The sequence below is a fragment of the Pipistrellus hanaki genome (assembly GCF_964339955.1).
Source record: "Pipistrellus hanaki genome assembly, chromosome: 13".
Lineage (NCBI taxonomy): Eukaryota > Metazoa > Chordata > Mammalia > Chiroptera > Vespertilionidae > Pipistrellus > Pipistrellus hanaki.
In genome coordinates, this window is record NC_140515.1 from 57,735,348 (window position 1) to 57,757,015 (window position 21,668).

The window sequence follows — 21,668 nt, forward strand, 5'->3', positions numbered from 1 at the left end:
GGACTGAAGGGACCCGGGTTCGATTCTGGTCAAGGGCATGTGCCTTGGTTGCGGGCATATCCCCAGTAGGGGGTGTGTAAGAGGCAACTGATCGATGACTCTCTCATCGATGTTTCTAGCTCTCTATCTCTCTCCCTTCCTCTCTGTACAAAATCAATAAAATATATTAAAAACAAAAACAAACCAAAAAAAAAACAATGACTTAAGCTGAAACCAGTTTGGCTCAGTGGATAGAGCATCGACCCATGGACTGAAAGGTTCTAGGTTCAATTCTGGTCAAGGGCACGTACCTTGGTTGTGGGCACATCCCCAGGGCAGGGTGTGCAGGAGGCAGCTGATCGATGTTTCTTTCTCTCTCAATCGATATTTCTAACTCTCTATCCCTCTCCCTTTTCTCTGTAAAATATCAATAAATATTTTTTTAAACACACACACACACACACACACACACACACACACACACACACACACACACACACAATGACTTAAACAACACGAAGAAGGGCGTGGTGGGAAGGAGCGCGGGGCGGCCCCGGTACTGCGCGGAGGCGCCGGCAGAGGGCGCTGCAGGCGGCGGCCGCTCCCCGCCGGAGGGTCCTCGCCGCTCTTGGCGCGCGCGCAGGCGCAGTGTGGGCGCGGGGGGGAGGGCGAGTCATATGACCCGCTCGGCTTCCTGGCTCGGCCTCCGCCGCCGCCGCCGCCCGCGTCCGTCCGCCCGCCCGCCCGGGGCCGCAGCCGTTGGGGGGTCGGGGCCGAGGCCCGCTCGCGTGGAAGCCGCCGCCGCCCGCCCCGTGCCGCCGCCGCCATGCTGGCGCTCATCTCCCGCCTGCTGGACTGGTTCCGCTCGCTCTTCTGGAAGGAGGAGATGGAGCTGACGCTCGTGGGGCTGCAGTACTCGGGCAAGACCACCTTCGTCAATGTCATCGCGGTGAGCGCCCGCCGCCCCTCCGCCGGGGCCGGGCCGCGCGGGGGCGGCGGGGGCGGCCCGAGGGCCGGGGCGCGGGGCGGGCGGACCGGCGCTCGCCTGGCGGTTCCAACGCCGGGGATCGGGCTCCCCGGGGCTTGCTTCGGAGGGTGAGCCCGGCCCGTCACGTCCCCGGAGGCTGGGGCTTGGCGAGCCCGCGGGCCCGGGAGAAGCCGGAGAATCGGAGGCTCCGGCCGGTGCGCGCAGCTCGGCCCGCTCCCCGGCGCGGGCGGCCCGGCCCCACGGCGCCGGCCCCGGACGTGGCGGGCAGAGGCGCAGCGGGTCCGGCCTGTGCCACCTCCCCCTTCGGCTCTGCTTTCCGGGGGCCCTGTCCGCAGAGCAGGGGCTCGGGGGAGGGGGACGGGTCTGCGGAAAGTTAACCGCCTCGCAAACACGGTGCGGGGGCGTCGCCCCGAGGAGGGAGGGCGCCGGGCGGGCTGTCTGAGGGGCGGCGCCGGGAGCCCGTCCACAGCGGCGGGGGCTCGGGAGCGGCGGCGTGCGGGGGTGCAGGGCGGGTCCTCCGTGCCGGGGGCCCGGGGCTGCGGGAGAAAGGGGCCGGGAGGGCCTCGCCGGGCTTTATTCGGAGCCCACGAGCCGCCGTGACTCAGTGTGCGCCGCGCCCGGGCGCCGGGTCCTGGCCGGGCCTCCTCGGGACCGGCTGCAATCACTCCGGAGGGACGGCGCGCCGCTTTCCCCTGTGGGGTGACCGCGGGGCCCTCCTCCCCGGGAGCCCGGCTGTCCGACTGGTTTGGTTGCAGGAGTGATGCAAACAGGTTTCCTCACTGGAGAGAACGGGCGGCAGGGGAGCCGGGAGGAGGAGGGCCGGGAGAAAGGCTGAGCAGCTTTCCTTGGAAGACGGTGCACATGGTCTCAGCGAGCTCACCTGTGCCCGCCTCGCTTCTGCTGTCATCGCGTCCCCCGCGGTGGCTGTTCCCGCAGGTGAAGCAGGTGGGATGTGGCTCTGATGCCACTGACGTGAACGAGGACAACTTTGGGCTGGCTCTCCCTGTGAGGACCTTAACATACTTTATGTCTTTAAACATTTGTATTGATTTCAGAGAGGAAGGAAGAGAGAAAGAAACATCAGTGATGAGAGAGAATCACTGATTGGCTGCCTCCTGCACACCCCCCACTAGGGATCAAGCCCACAACCCAGGCCTGTGCCCTTGGCTGGAATCGAACCAGGGACCCTTCAGTCCACAGGCCAACGCTCTACCCACTGAGCCAAAGCAGCCAGGGCAGGACCTTAATGTGCTTTAATGAGCTGCGGGAAACATCGGCTGGGTGCCTGTGTGCTCCGCTCCGTTAGCGGCCTTCTGTGGTAGCCCTGCTGTCAGACTTGGATCTCCTCACCCTTTGACAAGACTGAATGAGTGAGGAGTGTGGATCGGGAATCGCTACAACCAGTTGTGTTGGTTGCAGGAGTGTGTTTGGGAACCTCAGCAAAACCTGAGCCACCTTTGAGGACTCAGACAGCACAGCTACAGTGAGGAGCGTGCGCTGTGAAGCCCGGGGCCCGGGTTGGAGTCTGGCTGCGGCCTTGTCCTCGCTGGTCTCTGCTTCCTCCCCTGAGGAGGGGAGGTGGTCACGGGTGTCTCACAGAGCCGCTCTGAGGGTGAGAAATGACATGTGGGAGCTGACTGGCATCGTGGTGCCCACAGAGGCGCTGGGTCCGGGGTGACGGTGGGCTCGCTTGTCCTGGGCACAGCCCGTCAGTGCAGAACATGGCGAAGGGAATTAACGGGGGTCTTTTCCTTCTCTGAATCCGTGTATCCAGCTGTGTCCTGCAGCGGGTTTATGGATTGAGGCAGGTAATCCCAGCACATCCCATCTCTCCCACCCCCATTTTAAAATTTACATTATTTTTAACAACAACAAAACTTCTGGAAAGCTGTTGAACTCAGAATGAGCCAGTGGTTCCACTATTACTTTAACATTAGACTATTGGCTGTGTATTGGCTAAGATGTGGGACGGGGCGGGAGAATGAGGCCTCCGAAAATGTCATACTTTTTCTTCTTAAACCGCAGACTCGAATCTAATCTGTGATTCTCATGGGATATATTGAGGGTGAGGAAAAGGTTAGTTATTAAGGCTGATTTTACAAACTTTTAAATAGAAAGTGTGTCCAAAATAGTAAATTTTGCATTACCTTTTTTTAAATCAATTTTATGTCTTTTGTATTTTGTATAAAATGTTTGTCCTATACTATAGAATCTATAGGCTCAAAAATACAGATGTGTTGAGCACTGTCACTTTTATTCAAATTCAACAAGTGCCTTCTCAAATATGAAAAGCTTCAGGTGAAGCCAATTTTCTTTGGGTAAAAATCAATCTTTTGTAAACATCAAATTAAAATTTGGCTGTATTTCTGTCTTAAAAGTTTTAAAAATATAATAGATGTTATTTAACTTACTCCAATGGCTTGTGAAGCTGAAATGCATACAGTAGGGTTTGGTTCATTCTGAAATGTTGGCTTACAGAGGGTGTCACTCCTAGAATGCATGTTCTTGTGGCTTTAAAACTGAAATGACAGTTCGTTTTCCCGGATGCTCTGTGTAGAGACATTGGAAAAGAGACGCCTCTCGTCTCTACTGCTCTACACGGTGTCAGGGCCCATGCAGGGCCCACAGCTCAATGTTCTGGCTGTTATTGCGCAATACATCATGTGCCCTATATGTGTAATGTATGTTGAGCAATCTTTATTTTTAACTGAGGCTGAGATGGGTCATAGGATAGTTGCTAAGAAATATTTAATAGGCTCTATCTACCAAAATGTTATAGGATAAGTTTTGTAGAGAGTGTGTATTTTTGAAATGAATAGCAGTATGACATTTTGTTTAGATTTTTGTGAAGTGTTATACCACAAAAGGTTAATCCAGTGAAAAGTTTGTTACTGCTGAGAATTAGGGAAGGGAGATATTTGGGAAGATTATAGAGATATTAGCCTGGAGTCATTTGTTTGTTTTAATCCTCACCCCAGCATATTTTTCCCTCTGATTTCGAGAGAGAGAGAGAGAGAGAGAGAGAGAGAGAGAGAGAGCGAGAGCGCGCGAGCGCGCGAGCGGAAGCGGAAGGGGGAGAGAGAGAGAAACATTGATGTGAGAGAGGGACACGAGTCAGCTGCCTCCTACATGTACTCCAACGAGCTAGGGAGCCTACAATGTAGGTCATTGGTCGGCAAACTGCAGCTCTATTGACTAATGAGTTTGCCGACCACTGACCTAGACTCTCGATTCCAATAATTACAGGCTGTTGTTCCTGTGATTAAGCCCCTATGCCAGTGGTCGGCAAACTCATTAGTCAACAGAGCGGCAAACCGAGGCTTGAGAGGCACGTGTGGCTTGTGAACTGGAGTTTGCCAACCACTGAGCTAGGTAATTCCCTTAACTGGGAATCGAACCCAGAACCCTACAGTCCGAGGGCTGATGCTCTCTGGCCAGGGCCTGGAATTATTTTTTTAAGAATTTATAGAAACCTCAATTAAGTGGTCAAAGTTTACCCTCATTTTATTTTTATTTATTTATTTATTTATTTATTATTGATTTTTTACAGAGAGGAAGGGAGAGAGATAGAGAGCTAGAAACGTCGATGAGAGAGAAACATCGACCAGCTGCCTCTTGCACACCTCCTACTGGGGATGTGCCCGCAACCAACGTACATGCCCCTGACCGGAATCGAACCTGGGACCTTTCAGTCCGTAGACCGACGCTCTACCGCTGAGCCAAACCGGTTTCGGCTACCCTCATTTTATAGGTGTAGCTAGGAGGTCCAGTATTCCTACACCACAGAGCTAATTAGTAGAGAGAGAAAATTGGAATCCAGGGCCAGTGCACTTTCTGCTTCTCCTGTCTGCTCTGTAAATCCAGTTAAGGTTAGAATCACAGAGCTGTGAATTAGATCTTAATCCTGAAAATCTCTTTATATATAAGAATGCTCCTCTTACGAGTCTGGAGAGCATTATGTCATTATTTGGGGTAAGAATGACAAAAATAGCCGGGACCGGTTTGGCTCATTGGATAGAGCGTCGGCTTGGGGACTGAAGGGTCCCGGGTTCGATTCCGGTCAAGGGCATGTACCTTGGTTGTGGGCATATCCCCAGTAGGGGGTGTGCAGGAGGCAGCTGATCGATGACTCTCTCTCATTGATGTTTCTAACTCTCTATCTCTCTCCCTTCCTCTCTGTACAAAATCAATAAAATATATATTTTAAAAAAAGAATGGCAAAAATAGTTGTCAGTGAGAATTTGCTGTGGCTCGTTCTAACCAAATCTGAGCCTTTGCTGTGGACACCAGCCTCGCCCTGCGGGTTCTTTACCAGCCTGAGCTGCGGAGCCTGCGGTCCGGCCTGGAGCCTCTCTCAGGGCCCTCCCCACCTCCCTGTTCCATCATGCTTTCCCAGCAGACCCCACCTCCAAAGCCCACATCTCATCATTGAGCTGTTGGAGTGCAATAGTGCAGTTAAACACCGACCCCGGACGTTTCACACCATAAAGCACTTTCCAAATTTCTCCAAAATAAAGTGGGTGGTCACTGAGCCCGGATACAGAATGTATCGTGCACCTATAGAAATAGATGTTTAAGTGTTATTTTTACAAGTTTTTTCTGATTATCGAAATCATACAGGGCCTTTAGAAGACATTTAAAAAGAAGAGTGTAAAGTAAAAGCACCACCTGCCCCCACCATCCAAGGTTGACTGCTGTCAACATTTCAGAGTCGTTTCTTTGGTCTTTTGTAAATGCGTGTATCCAAATGCCCTTTTTAAGTTTTGAGATTATATCATCTTTCATGTGTGTATCCTGATTTGTTTTCTTTTAGTTACAGTGTGTGCATTTTTTACATCTAAAACCGCTTTTTCCATTTCTTAAAGCACTGTTTATTTTTTTCCAGTTTTATTGAGAAAGAATTGACATGCATCCTTGTATAAGTGTAAGGCATAAGCATGAGTTTCATTTACATGCATTGTGAAATGGTTACTGCTTTGGGTTCACCTAACATGTCCTATCTATCTATCTATCTATATCTAAAAGCCTAAGCGACCATCCATTTGACCAGTAGCTATGATGTGCACTGACCACCAGGGGGCAGACGCTCAACAGGCATGGAAACATGGAATAGACTGATGAATCTCAGAGGGAAGGGGGTAGGTGGAGGGTGGGAAGAGATTAACCAAAGATCTTATATGTATACTAGAGGCCCTGTGCACAGATTCGTGCACCAGTGGGGTCCCTCGGCATGACCTAATGACCTGCAAGGATCAGGCCAAAACCAGTAGTCCGACATCCCCTGAGGGGTCCCGGATTGCAAGAGGGCTCAAGCCAGGCCGAGGGACCCCACGGTAGTGTATCTAGTAGATACAATAAATAAAGAGCCCTAACCAGTTTGGCTCAATGGATAGAGCGTCAGCCTGAAGACCCAATGGTCGTGGGTTCAATTCCAGTCAAGGGCACGTACCTGGGTTGCAGGCTCCTCCCCAGCCTGGGCCCTGGTCAGGGTGAATGCAGGAAGCACCAGTCAATGTGTTTCTCTCACATCAATATTTCTCTCTGTCTTTCCCTCTCTCTTCCTCTCTCCCTAAAAATCAGTGGGAGCCAGAACTGGTTTGGCTCAGTGGATAGAGCGTCAGCCTGCGGACTGAAAGGTCTCGGGTTCGATTCCGGTCAAGGGCATGTACCTTGGTTGCGGACACATTCCCAGTGGGGGGTGTGCAAGAGGCAGCTGATCGATGATTCTTGCTCATCGACGTTTCTAACTCTCTATCCCTCTCTCTTCCTCTCTGTAAAAAATCAATAAAATATATATTTTTTTAAATAAAAATCAGTGGGAAAATATCCTCAGGTGAGGATTCAAAGAAAAGAAAGGAAAGGAAAAAAGTTCTTATGATGAGAACTCTTGGGCTTTCCCTCAACAAGAGCAGTGTTGGCTGTAGTCATTATGTTGTGTATCAGTCACATACCTACGACTTAGCCTATAGGTGCCAGCTTGTGCCTTTGACCACCTTCCTCCAATCTCCCCTCCCTCCACCCTCTGCATCTGGTCACCACGAGTCTGAGCTTTCTTTTCTGTGTGTTTCGGGGAGTTGGTTTTGTTTTTCAGATTTAGTGAGATCTTCCAGTATTTGTCTTTCTCTGTAACTTACTTCACTGGGCATAATGTGCTCAGGGGCCATCTGTGTTGTCACAATGGTCGGATCTCTCCATTATGTGTGTACCACACTTATCTGTGCACTCATCCGTCAGAAGAACACTTAGGTGGCCTCCGTGTCTTGGCTGCTGTAACTGGTGCTGCTGTGAGATGGGGAGCCATGTCTTGATGCCTTAGTTTGCATTTCCTTTGGATCTCTTCCCAGAAGCCGAATATCTAGATCACATGGTGTATGTGTTGGGATTTACTGAGGATCCTCCATCCTGCTTTCCATAGTGGCTGTACCTGTTCACAACCTACATCCAAGCCCGCATTAGCTATTTCTTGTCTTTTTGATGACGGCCATTCTAACAGGTGTGAGGGATCCATATCTCATTGTGGTTTTAATTTGCCTTTTCTTAATGACTAGTGATGTTAGGCAGCTTTTCATGTATCTGTTGGCCTTTCAGATGTCTTGGAGAAATGTCTATTCGGGTCTATTGCCTGTGTTAAGTATATTTTTATTGGTTTCGGAGAGGAAGGAAGAAAGAGAAATGAGAAACATCAATGATGAGAGAGAATCAAGGATCAGCTGCCTCCTGCATGCCCCCCACTGGGGATGGAGCCCACAACCAGGGCCTGGGCCCTGACCGGGAATCGAACTGTTACCTCTTGGTTCATAACTCCATGCTCAACCTCTGAGCCACGCTGCCCGGGCTTGCCTGTTTTTTAATTGCCTTAGTAGCTGTTGGATTGTTTTGTTTTGTTTGATTGAGTTGTATGAGTTCTTTTTAAGATTTGGGGTATTAATATTTGCAAATATTCTCCACCGTTCCATAGCCATCTCTTCACTCTGCTGACGGCTTCCCGTGCTGTGCAGAGCGTTAGCTTGCTGCAGTCCCTCGCGGCAGTTTTGTTTTGTTGCTGGCGCTGTAGGTATCATAGTCACAAACTTACCAAGACCCGTGCCAAGGAGCTTTGGTCCTGTTTCTTACGGGGTTGTATGATTTCACACTCACATTTAAATCTTTAATCCATGTGATGTCATTTTTGTGAGTGGGTGAAACGTGGGTTCCATTCTTTTACATGTGAATACACACGTGATGAATACATAGTTATCACAGCATTGCTTATGAGAGCCTGTGTTCTTGGCGCTCTTGTCAAGTATTAGTGACCGTATATGCTTGGGTTTGCTTCTGGGCCCTGGATTTCGTTCCGTTTCTCTATCTGCCTATTTTATGCCTGAATTACGGTTTTGATGACCGTAGCTTAGTGTACAGCTTGGAATCAGGAAACGTGGTGTCTCCTGCTCTGTTCTTTTTTCTCAGAGCTGCTTTGACGAGTTGGGTCATTTGTGGGTCCCGATAAGTTTTGGAAGAGAGTAAAACGGTTTAAATGACTTCATAATTAGTTATGGCACCTCTTGTGGGTACATCACAGTATATTTGATCATTTCCTCATTAGTGGACATTGGTATCGAGTTTTGCGGTTGTACGTCAGTTCGACCTGCATTTCCTGAGGATGGGTTCGAGTTGGCCTCGCCGGGGTCAGAGGATGTGAGTCTATTTCATATCAGATGGCCACTTTACTTCCCAGAAAACTCATTCCTGCTGAGAAGGTCTTCCGACCAGATTTCATATATAAAGTTGGACTTCGGTAAAAAACTCTCCTTTGATATTTTTAGGGCAAAACATATTTACTAGTTTGTTGCTAAGGTGAAATACAGCAGCAGTATTTTAAAAGTATATTATTAGATAATTAGAAGCCTGGTGCATATGCACCGGTGGGGTCCCTCCGCCTGGCCTGTGCCCCTTGCAATCCGGGACCCCTCGGGGGAGGCAGGGATCGTGCAGTCCAACATTCCCTGAGGGATGTAGTAGTGCACAGAGCAGCAGGTGGCCGGGGAGGAGCCCACGCCCACACCCAGGCCGGTGCAGTGCTGCCCGGCTCATCCTAGCCTCACTGCTGCTTGGTCAACTCACTGAGCGGTGCTCCTGCTGTGGTAGCGCACTGACCACCAGAGGGCAGCTCCTACATTGAGCGTCTGCCCCCTGGTGGTCAGTACGCGTCATAGCAACAGGTCAATCAACTGGTTGACTGGTTGCTTAGGCTTATATATATATAAATTGCTCTAATTCTGTGTTTAATGTTTTAAAAAGTAAACTTTGTAATCAAGCCGTATCAATACAACTTATTTCCCTTAGCTATCACAGTCTAATTAGTTTTAAACTTACTGGTGGATTGCATTAGGAGTTTATCTTCCAGAATTCTGACATATTTCCATGTGATCCTTACCATGTGTGGTACTGGTTTTCTGGCATGGTGCGGGGGATTAAGAAATATTCTTTATGAAATCAGAGTCTAAGAAAGTCTTCCAAGTAGACCATTTTTGAAGCCATAGTATATGAATTTTTTCAATTGTGTGACTTGAGTATATTTATAAAAATTGATTCATGCCCTAGCAGGTGTGGCTCAGTTGGTTCAGTGTTGTCCCACGTACTGAGAGGTCACAGGTTCGATTCCAAGTCAGTGCACATACCCTGGTTGTGGGCTCAATGCCCGGGTTTCAGACTCCATCCCCAGTAGGTGGCATGCAGGAGGCAGCTGATCAGTGATGTTTCTCTCTCATAGATGTTTCTATCTCTCTTACCCCCCACCCCAAATAAACAAAGGGGAAAGGGGCCAGGGCTACCTTGATTAAATAAATAAAAAAAGACACAGTTGAGGGCAAGACATTGTGTTGGATGAAGAGAAGATGAAAGGCGGAGCCTGAGGCTGCAGGCACGGGAGCCACTGCAGGCTCTGCCCGGGGACTGGGGAGGCCTGTGTCTCGGAGGAGAGGAGGCCGCGTCTCGGAGGAGAGGAGGCCGCGTCTCGGAGGAGAGGAGGCCGCGTCTCGGAGGGCGGGTGTAGGCGCAGTGCAGAGACAGAAGGGAGGTGAGTGCAGGGCTATTAGGTCTGTCTGGCTGGGACGGAGGTGAGGATGGGGAAGACCGTTGCTGTGGAAGTGGGATGGGTACAGGTAGCAGGGGATCGGAGGTGCAGGGCAAAGGGGAGTGTGTGGTCTAAGACCTCTGTAAGGATCTGAGTGGTGACGGGGAATGTGAGTTTGCGATCCACAAGTAGCGGCATGGGGTGGCGCGGGGCGGGTCTGGAAGAGAAGGGTGTGGGCAGCAGTGTCCTCGGTGCGGATGCTGAGGGGTGCTGCTGGGGGGGGCACTGATGCTGAGCGCGAACGCAGGGGGGCCCGGGCTGTGCACTAAAGGCCATCAGTGCGTGTCGCTGTCCTCGGCGAGGAGGAGCCGTGATGTACGCAGGCCAGTGGCATCCAGCCTGGCTTCTCTGGGAAGAGCAGGTTGTGGGCGTTCTCTGAGCCTGCTGGCGGGCCTGCCTCCTGCTGCTGATGGCTCAGGACTGAGCGGCTGCCCTCTGCCCTGCGGTGCGTGTCTGTGCCCAGAGCACAGCGCCCTCAGCGGTCCCTCCCCCGCGGGCGAGGCTGAGCAGCCGGGAGCCTGTGCCCTGACTGGAAGAGCCTTGCCTTGGGTTTGCGGCGTGTCTTTCTAAGGGAAGTGTCTCCTGCGGAGAGGGAAGTGTGCACCTTAGGACGGTGGGCCTGACGTAAAGGACAGCCCTCTGGGCTCCGGGAGGTGCTGGGAACACCAATGTTGGGTTCGATGTCATTGCCTTCTCGTCAGGTGACATCACTGAGCACCTCGCCCTGTGGTTTAAAGACGGAGTGACGCTCAGTCTGCATGTTCCGGGTGGGCTGCTGGGTGCCTGCTGCGGGTTTGTGGTGCTCAGAGAGCGCCGTGTGTGACCCAGTGGGAAGCACCTGCACCTGCACCGGTGACCTCAGGCTGGTGGCCACAAAAGTCGCTTCTGACAGCTGCCGTGCTCCTCAGAGGACGTCACTGGGTCCGCACAGACCGTCCGTCCTCGCCATGATCCGCTGCAGACACGGAGTCTGAGCACCTGCTGAGAGGCTGCTGGTGGTGGTCTCCATGGACATACATCTGTTTGTCGTTGCTGGTTTGGGCGTGGCCAGAAGAGGCTAACTACTCTGGGTGGCACTTCACTACACGGGCTGTAAACCAGCGGTCGCCAGCCGGTGATCCAGGAACCACTGGTGGTCGGTCCGTGAGGTCCGAAAGGTTGGCGACCCCGCTGCAGACTGCGAGGCTCCTATTCGTTTCCACCTTTCAGCTGGCCACCGAGTAGGTATCTGTTGTTGCCGTTGAATAAGATCAAATGGAAAACTTTTCCATTGAAATTTGCAATGAAATAGCTGAGGAAGGAAACACAGCAGGAGGGCAGACTCAGATGTTCAGGACCAAGCACTCAGGTTGGCCTCTCGGTGTGGGTGCCGGGTGCCTTCCCGGGGGAGCAGAGGCAGCATCTGTGCAGGCAGAGGACAGGCTCGGGCTCTCTTCGTCTTTTGGATGCCTGGTAGGGATTCAGGCGAGGATAAGGCTCGGTCACAAAAAGAGCCTACAGTGTGCGAAAAGGGCCTACTGTGTGCAAGCCTCTCCTGTTATCATCAGATGTCTCTATGGCAGGAGGGCAGGCCCTGAGGAGGTGATGCGTTGCCATGTGACGGCTTTATCATCCTCTGACTCACTGCCCTGTCACTCAGCAGTCTCTGGCTTGGGCCTCCCAGCAGGCCTTGCCCCCAGGCACACAGGCTAAACCTACGGAGGGCAAACCTTAGCAAACGTCTCCCAACGCTGCCAGCGAAAGCAAACAGACCCCTGCTGGATCCTTCCCTGAAAGATAACACTGGCTTCCAGTGTCTTCCCATCACCAGCCCCCTAAGCGCCTGGAGCGCTCCCCCCAGGAGAAGGTGGCCTTGGGGCTTGGAGTTCAGACCTGGGTTCAAATCCCATTAGGCCACTGCTTAGCTCTGTGTGACCTTGACCTCAAGTTTCCTTTTCTGTAAAATGAGGTCAGTAAAGTGAATGGTGTTATGCTGCTATCATCACTATTTTATCAACTAGGGGCCCAGGCCCTGGGAGGCTTTGGAGAGGTCCCTCAGCCTGGCTTGCACCCTCTCGCAGTCCGGACCCCTCGCTCCTTACGCCCGCCTGCTCGCTGCTCCTCACCGCTCCCACAGAAGAGAGAGAGGCTCCCGCCTCCGCCGCTGCCTCTCCAGCATGAGCCCGGCTTCTGGCTGAGCAGCACTCCCCATGGAGCGCACTGGCCACCGGTGCTGAGTGTCTGCCCCCTGGTGGTCAGTGGGTATCATAGTCGTTCCGCCCTTGGGTTTGCACGTTAGTTTTATTGTAGAGGATAGGACAGTCTAAGTCAGCGACATGTGTCCCAGCTAATAACAGTGACGTGGTCTTGCTGCAGTAGCTGCGTGTAACTGGAAAGCATTCTTGTCGCTCCTGCCTCTTCCTGGGCTCCTGCCTGCCTGCCAGGTGCCCGCCAGGTGGTAACCAGTGGGGTACAGGCAGCTACTGAAGAAGTGATGACAATAGCATGGAGAAGGTATGACTCAGTATTCCAGGATGCCATCCTTTCAGAGCTGATGTCAGTGTGAGGCCGTGCTGATCACATGATGGGCTCATGGGCGCTGAGTGCTTCTTCCGAGAAGCCGGAGGGACTTGGCCGTGGCAGGGAACGTGGTCAGACGGTGCCTTTTCTCACCGCGCCCCTCCTGCCAGAGGCGCCGGCAGGCGTGGAGGCAGTGTCTGCCCCTGAGTGAACAGAGCTCGGAGATGGCAGGAATTCCGTCTTAAATGGAGTTAGGGAGTTAGTCACGTTAACGTTTTAAAAAGTGAACATTCCTAAGCACAGAGCCGTCCACTGAGGCTGTCGGGGCGGAGGGGCTGCAGTCTGCGGCGGGAAAGGCTGCAGCGGCAGCCAGGGGACCCCGTGCGCAGCTCGCCGCTCCGGGCCACTCCAGCCGGCACAGACAGGCTCCGGCCTCCACGCGGTTCTCCGCTGGCAGACTGCGGCAGGCACGGGTGGCCCGCAGTGTCCCTCTGTCACCTGTGGCAGGGCTGTGCCTCAGGCCCCGGTGATTGCCCCCCGGCACTGGGCGGGGCGGGGACAGACCCCTGAAGGCCTCGGCAGCACTCCCTCCCCCACATCTCGCAGCTTCAAACGTTTTCAGCGCGTCACAGCAAAAATAACAATTAAAGAAGTTCTTCTTACTAATGTCTCTGGAGTATGAGAGCAGTATTATTACCAGAAATGCCACATGTTAGAGACTGTGAGGCACCGTCATGCTACCAGCTAGAAGCACTGGCCGGCGTGGCTCAGTGGTTGTGCGTCGACCTGTGAACCCGGAGGTCACGGTTCAATTCCAGGTCAGGACACATGCCCAGGTTGCGGGCTCGATTGCAGTGGGAGGCATGCAGGAGGCAGGCTATCCATGATTCTCTCTCATCAGAGATGTTTCTCTCTCTCCCTCTCTCCCTTCCTCTCTGAAATAAACTAAAACGTATTTGTAGATAAAGGAAGGAAGAACTGAGGCCGTGCGGCGTGGTCCCCTCGGAAGCGAGCTCTCCGGGGGCAGAAGCGGGCTGGCGGGCAGATGGCTGTTCTAACACGTCTTCTCTCCCGCAGTCAGGGCAGTTCAGCGAGGACATGATCCCCACCGTGGGCTTCAACATGCGGAAGGTGACCAAGGGCAACGTCACCATAAAGGTACGCCCCCTCCGCCCGGTCCCCGGCAGGTGCAGCGGGGCTCCTGTGGGGGACTTTCTCCCAGAGAGTCTGCATTCTTAGCTGACGAGCGCCTGTGCCCTCGTCCTCAGAGCGACGCTGGCAGAGCCACGGGGGGGTGGTCCTGGGAGTGAACCCTCCTCAGAGGGGGTGGGGCTGGGACCCGTGCTCTCCTGACAGCTGTGTGTAGAAAATGAGTGATTTAGTATATTCGGGGCAGCAAATACAGTAACCAGTTTTCCCTTTCTTCTGGGCCTTAAAATGGAAGCTATAACGGGAAAGTTTTCAATTTAACATAATTTGTTTAGAAGAAGCTGATGCTGACCGTGGGCTCTGTGAGCGGCCACGTTTCATGTGGGGGCTGGGCTGGTTGGCTTGGTGGCTCATGGGAGTCTGCTCGTAGGGCCTGGCCCTTGTGGCCATTCCCCCTGGCCATTCCCCCGGTCCGGGCCTCCCCCAGCGGGTCACTCAGTCCCCCGGCCGCGCCTCCCCCAGCGGGTCACTTGGTCCCCCGTCCGGTGCTCCCCCAGCGGGTCACTCAGTCCCCCGGCCGTGCCTCCCCCAGCGGGTCACTCGGTCCCCCGTCCGGGCCTCCCCCAGCGGGTCACTCGGTCCCCCGTCCGGGCCTCCCCCAGCGGGTCACTCGGTCCCCCGTCCGGGGCTCCCCCAGCGGGTCACTCGGTCCCCCGTCCGGGGCTCCCAGCGGGTCACTCGGTCCCCCGTCCGGGGCTCCCAGCGGGTCACTCGGTCCCCCGTCCGGGGCTCCCCCAGCGGGTCACTCGGTCCCCCGTCCGGGGCTCCCCCAGCGGGTCACTCGGTCCCCCGTCCGGGGCTCCCAGCGGGTCACTCGGTCCCCCGTCCGGGGCTCCCCGAGCGGGTCACTCGGTCCCGTGAGCCATCGGGTGCAGCTCCTCCTGCTCAGGCCGATGCTCAGGCGTGTTCCCGGCCTCCACTCAGCGGGAAGCTGGTGAGGATGAGAAATTCCAGAAATAAACAGTTCAGATGCTTCCATTTGTGCCACCCCACTCTGTCCCTTTGCCTGGCACATCCACACTGTATATGCTGCCTACCCTTTAGGCACTTATAACTGTCACAGCTGTGCTGTTTTATCAGTTATTGTTCATCTGACTGAGCCTGCATTACAAGCTGCACTCATCGCAGGCATGTGCAGAGAGGGAAAGGGAGAAATGAGTTTGACACTGTCCCTGGTTCAGGCATCCACTGGGGCCCAGAACACATTCCCTACAGAATGGCAGGGCTGCTGTGTTTTCAGTATTGGAACTTTATTGGCAAGCAGGCAGAACACGCATTGCAGAGAAAACTAAGTCTTTGCTCAGCAGAACTTGTTAGGTTTCGTGAGACGTTTTAAGCGTGAGCTTCCAGTTTAGCAGGGGCCCCGAGAACCTCCGCGTCAGAGCTGGCTTGAGCTCAGGTGTTTCCGAGGGACGTGGCTCCTGTGAAAAGGGGCGTGTCTGCCTGGCCCTCCTCCTCCCACGCACGCGTGATCTGAAGTGTCTGTCTTGCTTGCAGATCTGGGACATAGGCGGGCAGCCGCGGTTCCGGAGCATGTGGGAGCGGTACTGCCGAGGCGTCAATGCCATCGTGTAAGCCCTTCTCACAACCAGTTTGGGGCGGGAGCCGGGGAGCGGCGGGGGGGGGGGGGGGGGGGGGGGGGGGGGACAAGTCAATTTAGGCTTCAAGGAAAAGCGAGTTTTAATACTTGGAGTAGTAATAGTCGTTCTTAGAAGCTTCTTAGTGTAATTCATTAACATGACTTTAACATACCTGGCCATAGAAGGAGAGTCTTATTTGTTTTGTTCATGCTTCACTGTGCTAAGGACTATAAGTCTGTTACTATCATGTGCTAACTCCTAAGACGGTCTGTTTAAAAGTGTTTTGGGTGCTGAGCTTTTTATCTAGGGTTTTATTTCTTCCCCATACCCTCTCCTCTCTCCCCCCTCCCCTGCCCTCTAGAGCTTTGTTTGATGAGCAGCTTCCCTGGTGTAAATGGTAACTGTGACCACCACAGAATGTGGCCCATTGAGATCATGTGTGTTTCAGTTACATGATAGATGCTGCCGATCGCGAGAAGATAGAAGCCTCCCGCAACGAACTCCATAACCTTCTAGATAAGCCACAGCTGCAGGGAATCCCCGTGAGTATGCGGTGCTCGCTCTGTCACACGCTATGCCCCTTGCCGCTCCACACACCATTGTCAAGCTCTTAGGAAACGCTGGCTTAGAGGGGGGACGGCACCGAGTATGTCTGTGTGCCTGTGCCCTTTGCTTCGGTGAGGCGGGAGGGTAGGCCTGGGGGGGCGGGGGGAGTCGGTGGAAAGCCCGTCTCTGCTTTCCCTCCTTTCAGAGCAAACTGGCAGCCAGGGGCTTTGTTCCCGGAGCGGCCTCAGCTCTTCATTCCACCTCAGACTCACCCGTTGTCCCAGCGTATCTCCCCGAGATATTCTGTAGGCTGGGAGATATTCTCTAGGCTGGGAGATATTCTCTAGGCTGGGAGATATTCTATAGGCTGGGAGATATTTTGTAGGCTGGGTCCTGAATTTTAAAAGCTTATGTACACATTCACATAATTAATAGCTTACACGTGAAAAAATGGTTAGAAATTGTTTCCCCGCCCTTGGTTGGAAATCACATTTTGGCAAAGACTTGTTAAGAAAGAGCAGAATGCACAGGTGCACTGAGTTTAAGTAGAAGTTGGCAGCCATTGCTGGATAAAGGCGTCTTCGTGGTGAGAGTAAAAAATGCTGATGTGAGTGGTTAAATGGGTGAGCTAGGCCAGCCGTCACACAGCTGCTTTACGATCACGGCGGAGGGGGGGCGGCCCATCCCATCAGCACCCACAGGAACCAGGCTGACGTGCTTCTGAGGCAGTTCCTGTGTCACGTTTACTCTTCACGTCTTGTCTTTTAAAGGTGCTCGTCCTTGGAAACAAGAGGGATCTTCCTAACGCGCTGGACGAGAAACAGCTCATTGAGAAGATGTACGTCTGTGCGGGTGGGGAGGGTGCGGTGATGGCTCAGTGGTTTTGTTCCGTTCCCAGCCTCCCTCTGCCGCAGTCTCGCCGTGGCCTGGGAGACCGGCCACAAAGGAGTGAGCCCGGCATTTCAGTAGCGACCCTTCAGCTCAGCGATGAACAGGAACAATAGAACTGAGCAGAGTGATGAGGCTGACGGCTGTTCTAAGTGCAGACTTACTCTTAATTCTGCTTCTTCCAGGAACCTGTCTGCTATTCAGGATAGAGAAATTTGCTGCTATTCAATTTCTTGCAAAGAAAAGGATAATATAGGTAAGAAGTGGCGGGTGTTTCTGGAAGGAAGGGTTACCCCGGAAGGGGCATCTCATGGCATTTCTGTTCATTGTCCCCTCTGTGTCAGTGGCCTCCCGGCAGAGCCCTGTGGCTGTGGCCGTAGCTCAGGAAGAGACGGCGCCGGCGTGGTGGCGGCCGGTGTCCTGAGCCTGGCTCGCTGTGAAGGAAGCGGCTGTGGCCGCACACGGGGTTAAGCCAAGGGGCTTCACTGACCTCGCACCCAGCTGTGCTCTAGAGCACAATGGCATTCTGGAAGGAGACTTCACGAAGGTCCAAACATTGTTTTCATCGACGGGACCAGCACATGCCTGCCCGTGTTCCCTCTGCTGGAGGAAGGAAGAGGATTCTGCCCCAGGTGCCCTGTCCCGATGGCCTCGGCCGCCAGAGCCAGCACCTCACACTGGGCGGCTGGAAACAAGTCTGTTCTTTCAGGCTCAGGAGGCTGGACGCCCGGAGGCCAGCAGGGGGAGTGCGGGAGGCAGCCATCAGCGGCTCTCCTTTGCCTCCTCCGTCCCACGGCCTGCCTCGCTGCAGCCCCGCCCTCTCCTGGCCCCTGGACAGCTCTGCTGGCAGCCTCCACGGCGTCCTCCTGCTGCTCCTGTTGATCTTACCAAAGAAACTTGGTTTCCTGCTCACAATTCTCCAGCACCTGCTGTAGGCTGGGCAGTAAATCCCACACTCCCGGTACTTAGCATGGCACTCGGGCTGCCCGGCTCCCGTAGCCTGTGGTTCTCACCGAGGCCCGTGGCGCTCCGGGGGCATGGGCAGTGCTGGGCGATACTATTGGTGGTCACAACCGAGGGGGCGGCCGTAGTGCGTTTAGTGGCAAAGGTCATGGATGTCGCAAAATGCTCTACCGTGCCCAGCAGAATCCTCTTCCTTCCTCCCAGCAAGGCATGAACCAGCCCAAATGCCGGAGGGGGAGGGGGAGGGGGGGGAGCCTCGCTGTATCAGTGAGGGCCCCCAGCCCCACTCGCCCCTCTGCCTCAGCCACTTCCTATCGCTGACAGCCGCCAGGCGGCCCAGTGTGTGCTGGGAGTTGGCTGCGTTCAGGTATTCTCTCTGGTGTTCAGTTTCTTCACTTCAGTGTCTTAACGCCTTTTCCCTCCGTCTTAGATATCACACTTCAGTGGCTTATTCAACATTCAAAGTCCAGAAGAAGCTGAGAAGCGTCCCGAAGTCTTCCGGTCCTCCTGGCTCAGACCCTAGAATTGCTGTCCGTCCCTCAAGTCCTCCCGGAACCCGGTCCCTCCTGAACCCAGAACTGCCTGTCAGAGTTCATCTCATGTGCACTGCGGAGCTGTCCCCCTCCCCGTCAGCCAGAGGCCACGTGCCGCCGGCACAGAAAGCTTCCTGCACACCCCGTGTGCGGGCTTTTTAAAAACATACTTTTGACCATCTTAAATCAAGAAAATTGCATATTTCTGTTCTGGTCTTTCTGGGCCAGATTTTATATTGGTTTTCGGTAAACGTCTATCTATTATATTATAGTCTAGTAGCTTAACCTGATACTGACTCGATACAGCATGAAGTTTCTAGTGCCACACACAGTACTTAGAGAACCTGTAGCCTGACCCACGTGGGGGTAACATACCGACTACACGTCCCACGATGCATGTGAAATGTGTGACTGCGCCTGGGAGCTGAACGGCCTGCGGGCCGAGCCAGGCGCGGACCACGCCCGGGCCTGTGGCCGTGAGACCTGCGTGTGGGCTTCCACCCCGCCCGGCCTCCTCGCAGCGGGCCTGGGCGGCTGTTGTATCTGTCCGGATCATCACTTCCCCGTTTTCCTTTTTTGCTGGTTCAGCACACTTTTTTAAGGGGTTGGGAACTGAAGATTTTCTCAAAAGCTTTCATGAATTTAGAGCATTCCGGCCAATATAATAAAACGTGTTGCGATCTCAGACTTGTTCTTTATCTCGGTGTGTGTCCGTGCAGCAGCTGACTTCTGTCTGGCCACGGGGTCAGCGCTCAGCACAGACCTCACACGCCAGGGGTGCTAGTTCTTGTCCTACTGGGAGGCTCGGCGCCATCTCTGTGCCGTTGGGCATCTGGTATGGTGACAGCTCCAGCTGCCTGCTTCCTCTAACCTCTGAGGGAGCCATGCGAGCCTGCAGGCTAAGGGATGATCCCTCTCCCCCAGCACTGAGGCCTGAGCTGTTCCCCCTCCTGTGAGACGGACGGAGGTGCAGGAACGGAACACGAACCAGTTTTGTAGGGTGGTGACATACAGGGCATGCCGCTGGCTCACCGGCCTGCTTCCATGACCCCGTGTGTGATTGCTTTCTGTGGTGCAGCAGCGCTCATGAACAGCGCGTCTCCACGTGTGTTCACTCATGTGGACGGCGCATCTCCATGTGTGCTCAGCACTCATGTGGACGGCACATTTCCATGTGTGTTCAGTGCATGTGGACGGCGCTGCATGTGGACGGCGCATCTCCACGTATGTTGAACACATGTGGATGATGTATCCACATGTGTTAAGCACCTGCATGGATGGCACATCTCCCTGCGTGCTGAGTGCTCGGTGCGGCAGCAGTAAGTCCTAACGAGCAGCGGTTCTGGTCACGCCTGCCCGGCCTCCCCTCTGTCCCGCAGAGCGCGCTGCGTGGGCCACATCCTGAGCAGCAGCTGGCCTCTCGGTTCTGTCCTCTGAGACGCTCACCCCCTGGGGTCGGGGGTGGGATGGTTCTGTGCGGAGGGACAGGGCAGCTGCTCCTGCGCTCAGCGCTAGGAACGGTCCCTGCAAAGAACGGCGTCTGCTGGTGCCTAAGGAGGGCTCGGAGCGGGGAGGTGAGACGGGGCCGCCTTGTCCACAAGTTGATTTCAGGACGTCCAGACGCCGCCGACACGCTCCTGTGCGCCCCTCTGCATGTGGACGCTTCCCAGCCACTGCACTTTGTAAGCCCGGTTTGTTATCTGGGTGGCTGTGTTTTTTGTCGTTAACCTCTTCGCTTTAGTCAGGGAACTTGGGTTTTGGGCTTGTGTTGCCGGCTTTTGCTTGGATGGTGCGTCCCGATGGAGGTGTTACTCCTGGGGGAGGGCTGACAAGAGGGTTCCAGGGCAGGGCCCAGGGCTGTGCAGGAAGGAAGCTCAGCTCCCAAAGAAGTCAGCTGTTCCGTGTCCACGTGAGTGAGGCTGATGGGGCAGTGCCACAGGTGCCAGAGCTGGTGACCTGTCAAGATGCACCAAATTTGGGACTTTTAAAGAGCTAGTTATGCAATTTATTTTTTTTAAAAGATATTCCAACTTTTTTTAAAAATATATTTTATTGATTTTTCACAGAGAGGAAGGGAGAGAGAGAGAGTTAGAAACATCTATGAGAGAGTCATCGATCAGCTGCCTCTTGCACACCCCCTAGTGGGGATATGCCCGCAACCAAGGTACATGCCCTTGACCGGAATCGAACCCAGGACCTTTCAGTCCCCAAGCCAACGCTCTATCCATTGAGCCAAACCGGTTTCGGCTAGTTACGCATTTTATAATCAAAACAAAACTCGACTAGTAAACTGAAATCGCAAGACACGCTTAGGTCAGTTCCAGATGAAACGATTTAACTCTGAAACGGTGATTCCCACAAAGGCAGGTTTTCCAAGGAAAGCATCGGCCTGCTGGCCGGTCTGTTACCTGTGGCGCTGTGAGTGAGTGTTCATCTCATCAGAGCCATTTGCGAAGGATCCGATGGCCAAGCCGCCATGCTTCAGTGGCTGAGCATCGGCCCAGGAACCAAGCGGAAACTGGTTCGATTCCCTGTCAGGGCGCAGCCCAGGTGGCAGGCTCAGGCCCAGTAGGGGGGTGCAGGATCCATGACTCATTGGTGTTTCTGTCTTTCCCTCTCCCTCTCTCTCTCAAAGTCAATAAAAACGTTTTTTTTTAAAAAGAGAAGTGCTGTTTCGTATTTTTACTCAAGAGAAGCTCAGCTTGGCTTTCCCTGTGTCTGTGCTGTCAGCCGCTCCTGGGGGCCAGCTGGGGGTGTGTGTTAGCTCCCCTCGGACAGAAGTCCCCAGGGCGTCCAGCTGAAAGTCTCTTATGAATCCGTGTAGCCATCCAGCCAGGAATCACTTTGGTCCTCACCACCCTTCTATCCAGGCGGTTTTTGAAGGAGAGAGTGTGTTTGTGTGTGTGGAAGGGGGGGGGGGCTGGGGGGGAGACAAAGTTAGTTCGCTTTACTTGGAGTCTAAGTTTAGATCTGCTGTAAAACCCAAGGTTTCTAAAACCAGGCCCTTTGCTCTGTCACGTCAGTTGTATTGGGTGGGGGCCACTCATTTTGATTGAGGAAGTGACTGCCTTGTGAGTTCTGTCCACAAAGGTTTCATTTCACTAAGCCCCGGTGATTTGGTCATTCCAGCCCCGCTGGGTCTCACGGGTGGAGACGGGAGTGAAGTTTAAATTGACTGCAGCCCTAGCCAGTGGCTCAGTGGTTAGAGTGCCGGCCCTCAGACTGAAGGGTGTCGGGCTCCGTTCCAGGCAAAGGCACGTTGCAGGTTCGATCCCTGGCCCCTGTCGGGCATGTGCAGGAGGCAACCAATTGATGTGTCTCACATCAATGTCTCTGTCTCTCCTCTTCCCTCCCACTCCCCCTTAAAATCA

General features: G+C 54.0%; 1 protein-coding gene across 1 annotated transcript; it reads left to right on the forward strand.

Moving 5' to 3' along the window:
* The first annotated feature begins 642 nt into the window (after positions 1-642).
* On the forward strand, positions 643-18,982 carry ARL8B (ARF like GTPase 8B). The gene is made up of 7 exons (XM_084902372.1): positions 643-928; positions 13,656-13,736; positions 15,285-15,358; positions 15,816-15,909; positions 16,684-16,751; positions 16,987-17,057; positions 18,195-18,982. Exons 1-7 carry the CDS (start codon positions 806-808, stop codon positions 18,242-18,244), a joined length of 561 nt encoding a protein of 186 aa, XP_084758498.1. The 5' UTR covers positions 643-805; the 3' UTR covers positions 18,245-18,982.
* Positions 18,983-21,668: the final 2,686 nt, after the last annotated feature.

Bases quoted from the DNA above. Each gene is read 5' to 3' on its own strand.
- ARL8B (XM_084902372.1), top strand. From the start codon at position 806: ATGCTGGCGCTCATCTCCCGCCTGCTGGACTGGTTCCGCTCGCTCTTC. The intron at 15,359-15,815 runs GTAAGCCCTTCT...TGTGTGTTTCAG, and splicing joins CGAGGCGTCAATGCCATCGT to TTACATGATAGATGCTGCCG. The intron at 17,058-18,194 runs GTAAGAAGTGGC...CCTCCGTCTTAG, and splicing joins CAAAGAAAAGGATAATATAG to ATATCACACTTCAGTGGCTT.